This window comes from Tenebrio molitor, chromosome 2, assembly GCF_963966145.1.
Source record: "Tenebrio molitor chromosome 2, icTenMoli1.1, whole genome shotgun sequence".
Classification (NCBI taxonomy): Eukaryota; Metazoa; Arthropoda; class Insecta; order Coleoptera; family Tenebrionidae; genus Tenebrio; species Tenebrio molitor.
This window is the reverse complement of record NC_091047.1, coordinates 30552766-30571079: the sequence shown is the minus strand read 5'-3', so window position 1 is coordinate 30571079 and position 18314 is coordinate 30552766. Positions and strand designations below refer to the sequence as shown.

At 33.8% G+C, this 18314-nt stretch overlaps 1 protein-coding gene and 1 long non-coding RNA gene across 5 annotated transcripts in view; one reads left to right on the top strand and one right to left on the bottom strand.

Moving 5' to 3' along the window:
* The window catches only part of LOC138124579 (uncharacterized), a 67736-nt gene extending 65331 nt beyond the window's left edge, over positions 1-2405 (top strand). The window contains exons 3-5 of the long non-coding RNA XR_011157199.1: positions 1341-1583; positions 1642-2224; positions 2279-2405. This is a non-coding gene — a long non-coding RNA (uncharacterized lncRNA). The remainder of the gene's footprint in view (positions 1-1340; positions 1584-1641; positions 2225-2278) is intronic.
* Dgk (diacyl glycerol kinase 1) overlaps positions 1-18314 on the bottom strand; it is a 166574-nt gene that overhangs the window by 94696 nt on the left and 53564 nt on the right. For 3 of the 4 annotated variants that reach the window (XM_069039629.1, XM_069039627.1, XM_069039628.1), the window contains exon 4: positions 9620-9696. In XM_069039629.1, coding sequence (XP_068895730.1) covers positions 9620-9696 — 77 coding nt within the window. Of the gene's footprint in view, positions 1-9619; positions 9697-18314 lie in introns of those variants that run through there. The other variant, XM_069039630.1, reaches the window with a different exon arrangement.

Genomic DNA, 18314 nt, shown 5'->3' with positions numbered 1-18314 from the left:
AAGGGGAAACCATTGAACACATCATTTCTTCTTGCACAGTTTTGGCTCAAAGCGAATATAAGAAACGTCATGATATATTCGCTAAAATTATACACATGAATTTGGCTGTTAAATTCAATTTATTAAAGGATACACAACCATATTACATTTATAAACCGGAAAGTTGTTTGGAAAATGATAATTACAAATTATATTTTGATCGCACAGTTTTAACTGACATTCACATTCAGCATAACAGACCAGACATTATTATTATTTTAAATAAACAACAAAAGCAAGCATATCTTTTAGATATAGCTGTTCCAAATTCCCATAATATAACACAGCCATATAACACAAAAATTAATAAATATTTAGAGCTCTCCGTTGCTATGAGAAATCTTTGGAGTTTAGAAAAAAATTCTATTTTACCACTTATAATTTCAGCAACGGGAATAGTACCGCAATCTCTTTTTAAAAATTTAAAAATTCTGGATTTAGAGAACACATTGGTAGTTGAAATTCAAAAAGGTATATTATTATACTCATGCCATATCGTGAGGAAATTCCTTAACATTGACACAGAACATAATACACAACAAAGTCAAAATGCGGAGGCGAGACGCCGGTAATGTTGATAAGCACTGCACTATTACTTGATAGTAATATCCGTAATAGTGTATGTACTCCGGCAAAATTGCCGTGCCGCCGGGTGGCGGAGGGATAGTAGCAATATTCTTTTTTTTTTACGTTTGGATGCGACACAAATGTTCTGCCATTACTAAATCGAATTTAGCGATTGTTGTCAGTTGTTCTCTTTTATTGCCTCGGCACATTTTTTTAAACCCCCTTTGCAATCCCATTTTTTTATTGATGTCTTCTCCGTCTTCACTGTTACTCATTTGAAACAAATTATTATTCTAACACACTATTAATAAACCACTGCGTAGCTCTGAAAAGAACAAATTTTGTAGCTTATAAAGAAGCTCTGATTTTCGCCCGTTATAATATAACTAAGGTTATATTTACTAAATTTACTTCGTAGTTTCACTCGTTACCTTGACGCCTGATGTCAAACGGCTGATGTTGCCAATATAACAAAAGCTAAAAGTTACCAAAAACAGTTTAATAATATGATTCAGTATTAAACTGTATTCGATATAACAATGAGCCCATTTGTAACGCAAAGTAGATAATAGTACATATATTAAAGAACTAGTTTTATAAAGGTTGATTTGGCGCACGAGTCCCAGGTGTAGAAAACGACCCGTACAGGAGTTTTCTATGGGACGAGTGCGCCAATGCCCTTATAAAACGAGTTTTTTATGTTATTTCCTTGACTTGGGGGTGATTTTTAACAGAGACAGTGACTCTTGGCAGCTGGAACCGAACGGAGCTGTTCGAGGTACGAGTACCAAGTGTTTCGGTAACTGGGTGATATCAGGTTTGGGCAACTTGGGCTATGATGTCAGTACCATCAATGTGTTAAAACTTCTGGCGAATACCATGGTATAATTTCTGAGCACTGGTGCATCTTTTAGGGATGGCCGGTGGTGGCAACCAAATGCACAAGATCATTCGTTTGCTTGATAAAAGGTTGTGAGGTAATTCCCGTTCTCAGGTGCTGAGAGAACATTAGTAACGTATAGAAGTGAATTGTAGGCTTACATGCTGGCATTGGCGGTCTTCTCCTGCGGAGACTGAGGGCGGGCTGTGCATCCTAAACTGTCCACGGGGCTGTTACAGGTGCTACCAGAACATGCAAAGCAACCCCGGAATATAACGCTCTGAAGACAACGCCCGTGGTTGGACCCCCTAGATATGATCGAGTTCGGGGAAGGAAACCCCCGGGTGAGTCAGTGTATGCCCTTGATTTGTGACATATATGTCAGGTGTTTATCGTTTACATGTTTACTTGTATAATAAATACTTTCCCTCCACCACCCGGCGGCACGGCAATTACTATTATGTTCCCATTTAATAACAAATTGGTTCTGTAGTGTGCTATTTTAAAACTTGATTAACATCTTACTCTGAGGAATGCTGTTCGGAAATACGAGTCAAGAGGTTATCTAAAGCGGTTTTGGGTCAGCATTTCGTCAAATTCATTGCTCAAGATCCTCGAATAAAATGAAGTCGACTTTATTGGTGTTGAGTTTTTGTACACTTTCTTTCACCTTTGTGACGGGACCTTCGGTAGAATATTGGATCGGATTGGAAAAGGCGAACCGGACCAACATAAAAAGTAAGACATTCGTATAAAAATCTATAACGACTTTAACCCTTCGGTGATCTCCAGAATACGAAAAACACTGCCTCGAGACGATTTATAATCTGGGACCGCTTGATAAGGGCGAGGTTAAACGAGTTCCAGGAATGTGTGTAGAAGCTACTTGCAGGGAGGATAGAAACATTACGTTTAAAGGGTAACGTAGCGTAACTTAACTTTAAGGTTTTTGCATTTCATTTTAAATTCTAGACATTTTAATGTTTTTTCTAGATTTAACCAATTTCTTTAATTTGAAAACACTATTAAAATAAGTGACCAGGTGTTCGAAAATGATTGCTATTTTTTGAAAATAAAATATATATTCTTTGTTTTTCTAAATGTTAACACATTTCAGATGTCCAGCCATTGGTTTGGTTCGTAATTCCAAATGTCGTGTGTACAAAGGAGATCTCTCTGAAAAACATCCGCTCTGTTGTTCCGAACTGAAGTGTTTTGACAATATTAGTGTAGTTACAGCTGAACCGAGTAATTATGATGGATTAGTAGAAATATCTAATGAAAAATTGAAATCAAATGAGACAACAAATAATGATAATAAAATTTAAAAAATTAGAACAAACACTTTTTGAAAAATCTGTACTATTCAGAAAGTTTGTATTTTCATCAAACGAAGGGCACATATGACTCAATACATCATATTACATCTTACCGAGAATACGTGGCCAAAAGTAATTCACTACTCGTAGCTACGTTTCTTAACTTTTACACATAGTCCATTATCAATTTAATAGACGAGTGTGTAGAGAAATTGATTCACACTGACGTTGATTATGCTAAAATCAGGAGTTACAGAAACGTCGCAAAACTAAAAGCGATGAAATTTGATATTCTGGACTCTTCCAATTATTCACGGTGATCACAGAGATCACATTACATTTGTTGACATTTTGCATTTAACGCGTTTTTATTGGAGCTTCTATCTATGTTTATGTTTTACTGGTTGGATACAGTTATGCACAGCGATTCTCACACCATTATTCTCATCGGTTCATTAATTATTCATCATGACAAAAGACTAATATATTAACAGCATAGTAATAATTTGACTTCAAAATTTTATGATCGACAATTCTAGACTGATCAAAAGCGACTTCAACTTTTAATTTTTAAATGAAACATACTGCACATTTTTAAATAGATTTATCCTATCATGGATATGTATGATATTTTTGTATCATTTATGTTGATCAGTAACTCCTTCGCGCCTTAGCTGATTTTCTAGTCGGCAATACTACGAGTATAGTCCTAGATTTAGGGCAGAAACTAAGTTCCTTTATTGTGCAAGTGGGAAGCGACTTTGGACTTATGTTTCAAATTGACAATACGAGGGTTCTTGCTATCTAGTTAACCTAGGCCCTTTTCCTTTTACAAATCAAAGTCTCGTTACTATGGAAACTAACAATGTCAATGTGAAACTTCCATTCAAGAAGTTGAAGCATTGCTGAGAAATGAGCATGTTAACCGCAATTGTGGAAATTGATAAATTGGAGTATCGAGCTATCATTAAGTACTTGTACTTTCTTGAAGGAGTTACGGGGTAAGCATATGTACGAAGATATGCTTAATACACTTGGTGATCAGTACTCTTCGTATGCTACCGTGAAAAATTGGATTGCATCATTCAAAAGAGATAGACTTTCTGTTGAAAATGAGAAGGGACCATGAAGAGCGATCTCAGTCTCTATCCCCGAAAATGTTAATACAGTTTATGACACTAGACATTTCGTATGAACGTGTCCATCACATAGTTCACGTCGACTTAGATATGAAAAAATAATTCGGCAAAATTGATTCCCAAATGCTTGAATGCAGATCAAAAGCGCGCTCAATCTGTACCAGTTTTGAAGAAGATGCAGACTTTTTGAGCCGTGTTGTGATCATGGTTGAAACTTGGGTTCATTTTTACGACCCAGAAACAACACAGCAGTCGATGGAATGGAAGCACCGTGATTCTCCAAGACCAAAGAAATTTCGAGCTTACATGAGAAAAAAGACGAAGCATGTTAGCGAAAGGTGTGTTGTTTTTGCAGGTTAATATACCTGCACACAAATCACACATTGCCATGAATACAATTCGGAATCTAAAGTTCGAATTACTGGAACAGCCACCCTATTCTCCAGATTTAGCTCCCTCAGACTATTGTCTGTTCCCTCAATTGAAAAGGACATACATTCTTTTGCAACGAAGACGTAATAAAAGCTGTAGAGGTATGGTTTGTAGAGCCAGACAAAACTTTTTTTTGTTGGACATTGTCAGAATTTGAGAATTTTCTTCTGTGTGAACGGATTTTGATAAATGTCACAACTTGTCAAAACGAAACGTCAAGCTGATTTTGAAGATTTTAAGCGATTTGGACCCTTTAAGGGGCTCCATAATTTTGAAATTAGCTGTACCTATCTTGTTCAGAGTAATCCAATAGTTTTGGGAACTTAATCAGTGTGAATTTTTGCCACCAATGGTTATAATATTTGGTCTTTACATTTCGTTTGTTCATGGGATGTTGCATCTGTCAATTATAATAATGTCACGCCTAAAGTTGACACTGACAATTCTAAGTTTTCCTCGCAGAATATCTTAAATGAACTTCCAGTCTTGTTTGTCCTAAATCTTGAACACGTCTTTCGTTAATGTTTTAAAGATGATTGTAACAATTCATCTTAATGCAAATATTTGGGATGATGTTTAGGCGAGTGTCTCGGTATTAACTAATGTTCATCCAATGTTTACATCAAGGTCTAAATAACATTTTCAAGATTATAGATTAACTGTCGATTTCTTCAAAGTTTTTGAGAAGCTCTTGCCTAATAGTTACTATACCATTCATTCAAGCACACCATTAGATCTTCTACAGACCTACACTGTAGAATTTGTTCGTATGTAGGCGAAACTGGGAGTATTTCTGTATGTGATTGTGAGACTCATTGTAATTCATTTGGTACTGGCATGAAATTTTAAGAAGTTAAGTGTAATTTTTGAAGTTAAAGTGATCTGCAGATAATCTTCTTTCAAGTGTTTTACAAGACTCCATTATCGACCATTTATCATTCAATATTTTCATCAATAATAATATTAACAGTGTAATTCGAAACTATTGCGTGTAGATATTTCAACATACGAGCAAACTGAGCCTAAGGTATTGAAAGATACCTTTTGATTTTTTCTTTTTCAAAGTGCTCCTTGGTAAAATTAACACTATAAATATTGCAACATTTCAAACACATCTTCATCTCATTTTCGCCCGAAAATCTTCAATCCTATATATATCTCCTCGATCAAAAATTTAGAAAATAAGAAGTCGCTGAATGTAAAATGATAATTTATTTCAAAACCATACAGTTTTGCGAGAGAGTTTCATATTCAGAAAATAGAAAGTTGCTAAGATGTCAAGAAGATTCATATACCTAACTGATTTATGCCACCTTTTTGATTTGGTTGGTGGTCACCTTTTCACAAGTCATAAAAGAGGATTCAATTATTTAAAAAAAATATTATACATTAAATTTAAATTATAATTAAAAACTGTAAAGAGACTGTATGATATTTTAAAGAAAATCATGGAAAATATTACAAATTATTATTCCCTTTTTAAAATAATAATCAGTGGTGTTGCTGACATAATTATGTATCTTCTGTTTTAAATATGTAACTTAACTTATAGTTAATAAGAATGATTATAAAATCATTCTTTAAAAAAAAGTACTCTTTGCCAGAGAAACTAAAAGAGAATTTTCACATTTTCGTTGTGTATATAAAGAATAAAAAGGGTGAAAATGATTTGAGATCTACGCGATGTAAAATTTAAATAAATGGTTGCCCGGAATATTATATCACTTGGTTTATGAGCATATAATTTCCTTAATCGTAAAAAATTTTCACGATAACGCAATTAAAACAAAATTTTTATGTTGGTCATTTGCAATTTCCCAAACCGTAGCAATCGCGCTCGATATGATTATGGCGTTGATGCAGAATTCAGAAAAGAATAGTTTCTTGTAGGTGATTCTGATTATGTTATGCTATTTTCGCATCTCGTTATAATAAATAATACATTTTCTTGTCTAGTTTTCCATTATCTAGTTCAGATTCAAATAAATATTGAAAAAAAAAACGTCTGAAAGGGGTGGAACAATTTTAGAAAAATAATAATATCTGGCAATTTCAATTGTTTGTTGATGTGACGAAAAAATAATAAATCTGAGGAGAGGGTAAAGAATTCAATAGAGCGAGTTTTTCTAGGGGCATAGATTGCCCTTTTGAGAGTTTGTTTGCTAAATAAAAAAAATCCCATAATCACGGTGAATATTATCCATATATTATTCTCAACAAAAATAACAGTACATTAGGCGGCTTCTTATAACTGAATATCATTTTTCAGAGTCGATGTAGATGTCAGGTTCATTCAAATTCAACAGCGGCAGCTTTACGTTATTATCGAAATATCAATATCAGGCGCATTTTTCAAAGGTCGAATAAGCAGCTGTTTAGTGTTTGGTGTTCAGTTGAGTGGATAGTTCTTTCCACGATAAAATGCACACCGTACAGTTGTTTTCACGATAACATACAAACGAGGTTTATATTCGTGCGCTGACATAAAAATAAAGACATTTCACACGACTAGACTTAATCATTCGGTTAATGTTAGACGAAAAAATAAAAATTATTGAAATTTCCGTTATGGAGAAAAATGAGGATGTAAAAAAGGTGGCAAAGTTAATAATAGCTTTGTTACCGATGTTTCTCGTTACAAATAAGCAACAGTTTGAATTTTGAACTTGTGCCAATTAGATTGAATCGGGCTTCAATGTGACAGTTTCATGGTTTTTCATATTTTTTATCATGATGTTATTGTTGACATTTGGCGTCGAGGAGTAACGAGGAAACAAACGTGTAACTATGTAGTAACTAGATTGCAACTTCTTTAATCTAGTGTTTTTCATAGTGTTCATCATTCTAACATCGTAATCTCATTTTAAAATTGTCTTGGAAGGTGTGAGGTCGGGAAAGTAACGCGGGCATTCTAACAACACTGGCCAACAAAATTTCATTTTGAATTTGCTTCTTCGATGAAAGTATTTTTTCTCGATGTTTTAATTACCCTGAATTCAGAAAGTAAGGTTGAAAAAAAATATCTGTAGTTCAAATGTATGCGGTATTATATTCTTTATGAATGTCCTTAACTCCTTAATATAGAATATATTCAAGATATGAATATAAAGTCACGAACTCAGTTTCTTTTATTTTGGTATCATTAACCTCTCGATTAATGTCTTTAATAAAGTTTGTACATACTTCACACTGTTAAAATAAGAGAACTTGTCACAATCGGCAAAATATCATATACACGATTTAAAAATGCGAGATAATTCGAAGATTTGAAAATAATTAACAAAAAAATAAAATTCTGAAACGCGTTTCGTTTTATAATTAAATAAATATTCCCTTTAAATATGGTTTAGGGGTTGCGGTGGATCGAAATTTTAAAAGTACACAAGACAAGTCCCTTGCGAACCATTAATTTATTTCACAGTTTACACTTTTCACCTGCAATGGGACATCCTGCAGCCGAATTTTTAAAAAATTAACTTACGCCTTCACAGACAAGAAGATCACCCAACGGACCTACATAAAAATCTGACGTATATTATTTCGATTCCAGTTCTCAAGTTGAATATGGAAGGATTCACACATTTTAAAATTCCGAAAAAGCAAAGGGATGCAGTCCAATCGCTAAATTTTTGCTTTACAAACTACTCTACCTTCTCATCTGCATAAAGTGTCCAGAGAAACTGAGATAGGTGTATAAAAACGATATGTTTCCGGTTGTAATTAAATCAGCAGAATTACCAAATATCATTTCCCCGACATACTTTGTAGAGCAAACTGTGTCAAATCTTCCTGGTGACTGGACTAGTGGTTTAAAACCACATCAATACTTAGTAAAAGCATTGAATAATGCAGTTAATGTTTGAATATCTCCCTCCAATGCCACCTCTAATAATGTAATTGTGAAATTTCCAAGAACCCTTAGTGACAAAGTGAAGTTAGAATGTTACGGTTGAATTTTGAAGAACAATGTTGTAAAGAAAAATCAGTTTTTCTTTGAATATTCTAAACCACTTCTATCCAAATTTTAGTTTGTGATCCAATTCTTTATGAGTCATAATTCCAGAGGTACCACCGCCTGGTATTAAGGCAGATTTAATGCTGTCTAATAATATTTTGACAATTGAATTTATCTTTCTGAGTTAAGTTATGGTTATGAAAAACACCAGAATAAGATTTAGCAATTCAACTAGTTCCTATTTTCACCGTTATAGCTCTCTAAAGTCCACAAGAAGGCCTGGCGTGGTCGATCGATTCCAAATAAAATTTGACATTTAATATCTGCAAAGATGCTTTTCAAGTTTTTTTCCGGTCTGAATCACTGAACTAACATAATTGTATAACTAAATACAAACGGAGGAAGTAGGAACATCGAAGCGATGTAAGAAATCTTGTTCAGATCACATCATAGATCCCACAATAAACTATTCAAACTTTAAGTTTAGTTTGGATTTTTTTTTATTTTACACCTGACAGTGCACCGAATTATTCCTTCCTTATTACACAACCTTCTTGTTTTCTTGACAGATTTGAAAATATTTAACTCTTCTGTGTTTAATATAACGTGCCATTGTGAGCCATTTCCGTAGAACCGAGCACGCAAATTCAAAAGGGTTTTGACTAATTCATATGATTAATGGTTACTAAGATTTAATTTATATCATTCTGAATGGGAGATTTATAAATGACTTGAAGAACTTCTGTCACTCAGTCAAGAATTGTAGATGACAGCCAGATCTCATAATTAAAGTGAGACGTGAACCATAATTTTATAACCAGTGCAATTTTATACTATACCGGGCGAACGAGAAAACTCCCGATCCACTCCTCTTTCAATTATCTGATTGTTTTTAATTACTCCAGTGTGTAGATAGCGCTGTTATTGCGGCTGTTACTTAACGACTTCATTTGGAACTTAGTCAGCTTTCGCATCTTGATTAAGATTACCGCGATAAAACTCGCCATTTATTTGTAAGAAAATTTTACATCTGTGTAATTTGAATGCGTCGTAAATTTGATGCGCCGACGATAAAACTCGAACAAATCCGGTCGAAAAAAACTGAAACAAAATAAAAAATTCTTCGTCGAGACGATCGTTGAGGCGACGATGTACTTAGGAAAATGAATCCATCTAAAGCTACTTAATGGCGGATAGTGCACACCCACACGAGGACTTAACGATATTTAATTCGAATAGTTGGTGGCACGTTAATTCCATTTCATTTCGGAATTAGTTCGGAACTTACCCCATCAGGATTATGTTTGTAAGGTGGTCCAGTTCCGCAGAATTCCACCAGAACATCCTGCAGTTTCTTAGTGGAATCTGCAAAAGGAATACATTTTGTTGAATTATTAAAGAAATGCACATTTACACAAATATACTCGTATAGCAAATTATAATTTGCTCCATAACTGAAATGTTCTCCAAAGTGGCTAAAAACCAAGATAAGAAATTTAAATTGTTCTGGAAATAACGTTTCAATTTAAAAATAAAATAGACAGAAAGCTTACTGGTTTTTTATCTTTACACAATTTCAAATAAAGTTTGGAATTTAAATTTTCATCAAGGAAAAATTCACCAAAAACGGATATTTTCAAAATTTGACTATGATCTCAATTTAGTTACTTTTAGAATCTGCGTCTCTAATAGGTCTATTATTGTATTCAATTTGGAGTCGTTTATGACTATCTCTTAAAGCACTCGTAGTTTAATAGATCCCTTAGAAAATTTTTATCAATATTTCAGTGTATTCTTGTCATCTACACCAAAAAACTTCCAATATTAATGTTCAAACTCTACTTTTTAAGATATGTTGCAGGTGTAGATCCATCCGTTACCTTGAATTACATACCAATTAATACAAAATTCCGTAGAATTTAAAAATTTATTTTTTTTATTTAAAAATTAAACAAGGGTGCAAATTCTAAAAAATAACATAAAAAACTCGTTTCATAAGGGCATTGGCGCACTCGTCCCATACAAAACTCCCTTACGGGTCGTTTTCTCCACTTGGACTCGTGAGCCAAATCAACCCTTATAAAACTCGTTCTTTAATATACTATGTATTATGCAACAAGTGAGTAAAGTAATACTTTTTTTTACGAGAAGGAAATTTTGCCGCACGAGCGCAGCGAGTGCGCAAATTCGCCGAGTAAAAAAAAGATACTTTACCAACGAGTTGCATACAAATTTTTTTTGGCGCCCGTAAGTTTAGATAACAATTTTTTCGACACTCTCAAAATTTGAAAATTTTCTCCTGTGTGAACCCGTGGACCTTTAAAACGCTCGTTTTACTCGCGTTTTAAATTGGCCCACTCATGCCAATTTACATACAAACTCGTTAAAAAAACTACTAATTATTATGAATTAAAAATTTTATAATTGCTTTCAAAAATGACACGCTACGGCACTTTTTTTAACGCAAAATGCGTGCAAAAATGAATCGCTATGGCACTTTTTTTAACGCAAAAAACGTGCAAAAATGAACCGCTACGGCACTTTTTTTAACGCTTCATTTTTATGTTTAAATTTAAATTAAAGGGCCGTCCAGTAATTTGATCGAGTGACAAGGGCCGTGAAATAATTAATTAATAAGTGAATAAACAAGCACTTATCATGTTTTTAGAATATTTCTTTCCCCGCTTCGGCCGAGGTAGAGAAATAAGAGCATTAATTAGTTTTAAATCCGATTTCAAACGACTATATTTTACATTTGATGTTTCGGTGTTTTAGAAATACCTAAACATTTTTTGAAAATGTCTGCATTTGAATGCACGGACATTGTGTTGGCTTATGGTGAAGCTTCCGGGAACACTGTTCGAACCTAGAGAACGTACGTTCAAATCGTTACATCCCTAATATGGGTAAATTTGTGCATGTTGTGCAGCATTTCCGAGATCACGGATTTTTAACCCACAACCGTTGTAAACTACATCCTGAGAAAATTGAAAACGTTGAAGAGGTTGTTTTGGAGTGTCGAGGCTCGACACATTAGAAGAGAGCATCGAGAAATACGAATTGCAATAGTTATTTGGACCACAAGTCCAGAAAATGATATTTTGCGAATGTGAGTGATATTGCGTAGCCGAGGCGAAGCAACACGAGCACTCGCAAAATATTTTCTGGACGTGTAATCCACAAAATTTTTCATGCCGACAAATTTAAATCATTTTTAAAAAGTAAAAAATTTGTTTCGCAAACGCAATCGAACCCGCGACCCTTGCGTCGAAACGGAGTCCGTTGGCTATATTCAATGCTGCCTGCCCATTCTTTGCGAATTTTTAGTCAAGGTCACTTTTGTAAGTACTAGGCCGGGAATTTTACGTTCCCGGCGGATTTTGAATCATGCAAAACTGTCGATAACGGCCGGCGGCATGAAAATGTATTGTATGCGTATCATGCCGAAAAGTTCAGTTTTTACAACCTGATGATTTACCTCGCAGACGTCGACTTTGTGCAAAAATAAACGAACAGCGTAGTTTTTTATTAATTAGGATGACAACTGATCAGGCGTTCAATTCAGTGTTTACTTTTTCTCGAAAAATATGAACATTTGTATAAGGCATTATTGGATCAATTGTTACCTATTGTGGAGTTCTACCACTGGTTAAAAAAATCTGCACAACTTTCAAAGTCACCCTGTATATATTCGAATTAAACTTTTGTGAATGGTGCGGATGGATAATTCAAGCTGAGACAACAGCACATCAGAAAGCTCATAAGAGCCAGCGATAAAATCATTTGAGACTCACTGGTTTGTATACGTGATCATTTTTAAGATTTAGAGAAGTGCGAGAGGGCTGTCAGTTTTGACATTTCGCAACATAAGGGACCTGATTTTAGATAACTTTGCTTACAACCTGAACTCACAGGATCTCCCTGTAGAAATGGTTTAAAAGTGTCAAGTTTTATTTTATGTTTGAACGAGACCAGGAGAGAGGAACAGTGCAGACGAAGAAAATGCGTTGCTTTATTAAACAGGTACATGTTTCTGGTTAAACACACAGTAAACAATACCTAAATCGTTACATTAGTTGAGGAAATTTGTATTTTGTATGATTGTATCAACAAAAATTGGTCATAATCTGATAAAAGCACTGAAACCATAAATAATAATGTATATCTATTTTTCAAAAATAAAAGAAGCTTGTTACATTAACCTTCAAAAATTATGAAATGCTTAAAGATAAGAAAAAATGTTGCGGTCATAACATCCCCATTTTTATAATCCGTAGTTAACAGCAGTGTGTTAAACAAGGCTTTGTTCGACGAACAGTTCGACTAGACTTTTGAAATATTATATTTTTAATTCAATTGTGGATTTATTTTGTCTTAAAATGTGTCGTTTTCTCCACGCACTCCATGTTTGCACTTCGAAATCTCAGAGAAACGATTCTTGACAGATGATGGAAAAGCGCCGGAGGCTTTGCAGGTTTTACCCTGTCGAGTTCGTATTAATTAAACACCGGGGAATTAATAAATTGCTAATTTATTGACGCGACGCTTTTACACCGACACACGCGTTCGTGTTGTGTACATATAATACAAATATCCCGATCAATGCCTATTTTGTAAATTTGATGTAACATTGCATTATATGAAGTGAGTCTAAATATTTGCGGTGGTCGAGGAGCATAATTATGGCCGTAAACATAGCCGCTTTGAATCCACTGTTTATATTGGTGATGGCGAGTCTGGCGACCTCTCTGGAATTAATTAGGTGGCGTAACGTTCTCCGTTAAAAATACATCGAAGAGGCGACGCTAGGTATTTTATAATACCGAGGCCGCCATCGGAAATTGACACTATTCCTTCCGGTTACAATTCAAACAGACTAGTAATTGTGTTTGCTTTTCGTGAGACACATTTATAGCGCTTTCTCGTCTATCAAAAAGCGTCAGAAAATTTTCGACCGGAGCTGATGGGCGACTTCGTCGACAAGGTGCAAAACACAACCGGATTTTGTCTTCGGCGTTGTCTAAAATGGACCAAGTGTAAGGTCGAACCAAGACGTATTTATAACTAATCGGTTTCGCCGGTCTATTTTCGATTTATTTATTTATCAGAAAAATACGGTTGTGTCGATAAGCACATTTTCAACACACAAAAAAATTAAAAAGTTTGTATACTGATGCGGCCAGTCAAGGCTATGGTTTGTTTACGTTTACGTTTGTTTGAATTATCACAGTACTAAAAAAAATAGAGAGAAGGAAAAAGAAAAATGAGAAAACAAGAGAAGAAGATGAAAAATAATTAAGTGTCTTTTGATAACATTTTTCCAAAAGTAATATAATATGTAATTATATATGTATATCAAAATTCTAAAAATCATGTTTTTCTTTTTCATTAGTGCTCTTGAGCTAGTTACGCCACTGATCTGATTATTTATTAAGCATTACAAACAGGAAACTGGATAGATTTTCATTTTCATTCAGTAGATAGTCCATACACATTACTGAAAAAAAGTTAACAAAAAACCACATCAAAACAGTGGGAGCAGCTCCTTTATAACCACTGTTCCGGTAGGAACAAAATTTATTTGCCTCGACTGCCATGTTTGTGTATATCAAAAACCTCATTACTTTAATTGGACTGTTTGTCCATCATTTACATAAGGCTTGTCTCTATTATTTGTTAAAAACATTTTTATTCCTTAACTACACAGCAGCTAATTAAACGAAGCTTCATTTGCATTTGTGAATGAAAGGCTGCAAATGTACATACTGGGTGCCCCAAAATTCGCGGAACAACGTAGTGGTACGTTGTTAAGTAGCCATTAAGACATCAGGTAAAAATGTTTAAAAAAATCAATCTTCTTTTTTGTAGAAGATATGGACCTATTCGTTACTCTAAATGTGGCAACATTTAAAAACATTCCATGCAACCCAATAGCCTGCAAATATTTCATTTTTGTTGTATCCATGGAAATGAAAGGGAAAAATCAAAGCCATGTTGCCGTGCGCTATTTATGGTAAAACGAACGTAAAATTACTACTTGGAAATGCTGGAAATAGTGAAGAAAATAATTGCAAACCTGATCACAATCGTTCAGATTTATTAGGCCACTGGTTAGTAAAAGACAAATAGTCAAAATCTTTCTTAATATTTAAAATAAATGAGATCAAAGCTGCACCTTTTGAGCCTCCATATCTTCTAATCTAAGAGGTATAGAATTTTTAAATTATTTTTCTAGTTATTCTCTAACATGAGTTGACATTGCCTCATTGAGTTGTTCCGCGAATTTTGGGGCACCCAGTATATTTACTGAGAGGGTCATTCACGAAACCCGGTAAGGCTCGATAAGATATTACAAATTTAAATCCATGGCAAGTGATATTGTTGAAGCATTGCATTTGGTGATTTGTTAACGATTTGCAAATTATCTATCTGAGTTTTGTGAATCTACCCCTAACAAACTATTATTTCATATTTTTTTTACTCACATACAGCAGTACTGAGCACAATGCAGTTATTATTTATCATCCAACACACCATCAGGGCCGCGTTGCACAATCATTTTATTAATAATAATATAATAATAATAATAATAATAATAATAATAATAAGTTTATTCATGCCAAGATACAGCGTATTTGCACACGTCAACCAACTAGATTTAACTACCTATAAGAGAATGCAGCTAAAAAATTCAACTAAGCATAATAATATATGTACATCAAATTGTAATTAATAAGAAGTAAAAGAGCAAAAATGAAAGCAAAGAAAAATTATTGATCAACTACAAGATTTTGTGCACCCATATCATGTAAAATCAGTGAATTTATTCTCTAAAAACTCTTCAAACGAATAAAATTGTTTTTCTATAAGATATGATTTGATTTTACTCAACAGCATCTTTTCGTTAATGGTTTTTGTTATTTTCACCGGAAGTTTGTTAAAAAATTTTATGCAAAAATAATTTATACCATCCTTGGATTTAGATAATCTTATTGTTTTAAAGCTAATGGCTTCGGCTCGGGTGTGGTAGTCATGAAATGCACCAAGAGTAGGGTAGGAATCAAGATTTTTTATAATATGTTCTAGACACTTGTAGATGTATAGACAGGGTAGAGTGAGAATATTGAGTTTCTGAAAATATTCGTGGCAGTGATCCTTGTACCCTAATTTTGCAATTATTCTAATGGCTCTTCTCTGCAACCTAAACAGTCTATGCCGCGAAGGTGAATGACCCCATGCCAAAATGGCATACTGTAGATGACTCTGAATTAAAGCGTAATAAGCAATTTTTAAATACTGTTGGGACAAGACATCGCTCAAGTTACGTAAGAGATACAAATTTTTGGATATCTTTGTGGCCACCTCATCACCATGCTTATTCCAATTTAGCTGTTTATCTATAAATACCCCCAAGTATTTTGTAACATTAGAAAACGTTTCTGCAGTGGCATAGTTTTTTAATGTGAAAATTATAGAGATCGTTTTTTCTTTATTTAGAGTTAATTTGTTGGATATGAATGAATATTAGTCTTGTAACTTGTAACTAGTAAAATTATGTTGCACAATCTCATCTCTAGTAATTTCAAGTTACAACTTGTAAAATGAAAAATATTAGTGTATTTTACACTGATTTTACTAGTAGCTGTTGCACAATAGCAGACACAAATCAATTAATATACATATTAGTCTTGTAGTTTTTAATGTCAAATTTTCACAAGCAAAACGTCGCTAATAAATATTGATATCCGAATTTACAAGTTGAAACAATTTTCTTCAAAATGATAGATGACTTATTCTATGAATCAAGCAGTGAAGACGAAGCATTTCCAAATCGAATAAGGTAGCATAGGGATACAATTTTTCGCCCTCGAATTAATTTTCCATTTGAATTAAGAATAGAGTTTTTGGAGCAATTTAGAATGCCCGCAGAAAAAATGAAATTGTTAGAACAAATAGGTTACAGGATTCAACATAATAGTTGAAGAAGTGGGGCTATTAGCTACTACTGCTAGACAATAATTATGTACCTACATATAGCTCTTCACTGGTTTGGAATGGCAGCCAATATCACACCATTTCTGATAGGCATGGGGTGAAAAAATAACAGTACCCATGTCGTGTTATAAAAAAATGTTGTTAAATCTAGTGAATAGAACTTTATTTAAAGTGTTGTGTCATGGGCAGAAAATATTCAAGAGGAAATTAGAAAGTTTTATTGAATTGCTAATTTTCTTCACGATGTGGGGTTGTAGGTGATATTACATATTTTATTTATACATAACAGTTTTATTTTAAAATATTAAAAATTTCTTCCAAATCGGGTGATTGGGGAATTGTCCCGAGAACTGATGCAGCATTTTATTTTTTTTTATTTTTTTGGTTAAAATGCATAATAACAACTTGCGTTGGTCATCGCGTTTACCCCCATTTATAATTTTGGTTTGTGATTTATGGAAATAACAAATTAAATTACAAAAATTTAACGTGACAGGTGCAACATTAGATTGTGACAAGTAAAAATAAATCAAAGCTGACTACACTAGTAATTTCATTTTTTTTTCTAATAAAATTTAGCAGAATTTACAACTGTAACTAAAATAATTGTGCAACACAATCTATTGGTACTAATAACTAATAACTTGTAACTTGTATTTTGTAACTTGTAAATTCTTAAATATTGTGCAACGAGCCCCAGGCTGATGTATGTGCTATAAATACGACAGATTTTGAATGTATACTTTACTTTTCAATGTTTTTAGATATTAAAAAAAGTGAAAGTTCAAGGTCACAAGTCGGACATTTATAGGAAAGATGAGAGAAATAAAACTTCGAATTGTAAAAGGTTTCAACAAAAAATGTGTGTCTTGTCTTTCAAACCTTGCTAACCTTGCAGCTTCACTTGTGTTATGGTCAAAATTATGTAGGCTAAAAAATTTGTCATAATTCATAATGCACACTTGACTGAGTGTTTTCGACCGATTGGACGCTATTGGGAATGGTGTTCGATTATTTACAATCATATCTGGAATGCTCTTTGCACCGTTGTAAATGTGTGTGCGTTAAACTCTCCATTATTATGTGTAAATAATGCACATGGAATGATGGCGGATGCTATTAATAACTCATCTATGGCGGTAATGATGAAAGTGGAGAGAGGCAAATAGCATATCACACTGGTGGGAATTACATATTTACTTCTTGATTGACTGACATCATGGGATGGGGTAATTTCATAAACAAACACCGGTGTTCGGGGAAGGGTTTTTGGCGAATTTTCGTCAAATTTCGAAGACGAGCTGCCTAAGGAAGTCTGAATGTTTTATGGAGCGGCGGGGATTTGAAGGAACAAAGGATAACGTTTAATATGTAATAAGTCGGAGCTGTTTCTCGCAAACGCTTTGAGGTGGAAACCGGAATATCACACACTCCACATTCATGGATTTTTTTCAGGGTGTAGTAAAAATAAGACGATAAAAGAATAACACGCGATAAAGTCGGGTGTAAATTCGACAACTTTTAGACTTTTGATTTTATATCAGCTTTTTCTCGCAACCTTTCATTTATAAAAGAAACTTGCCTTGACGAGAAAGTCTTCGTCCAAAGACTAAAGCATATCTGTGTTGTATTGATATTAATGTTTTAATAATGCCGATTTCGTCCTTCTCAATTCACTCGAAAATTTCACGTCATTCATTAACTTTCAAATTACAAAAGAAATTCTTTCACACCAACCGTTTTCTTGTTTCACACGTCTGACGTGCCTAAAATATTGAACGCCCTCCTTAGCTACAATTTTGCGTAAAAATTACTTCCAGGATGCTTTGGTTCTAATACTGCGATGTTTATTAAAATGAAATTAATAATTTATTCGCGTGTTAGAAATTGTACAATTCGACACATTGTCTACAATAATCCGAAGATAAAACAACAATAGTAATAAAGAGATACAAGTGTAACTAGAAAAAGTCTATAAGAACTTCGTG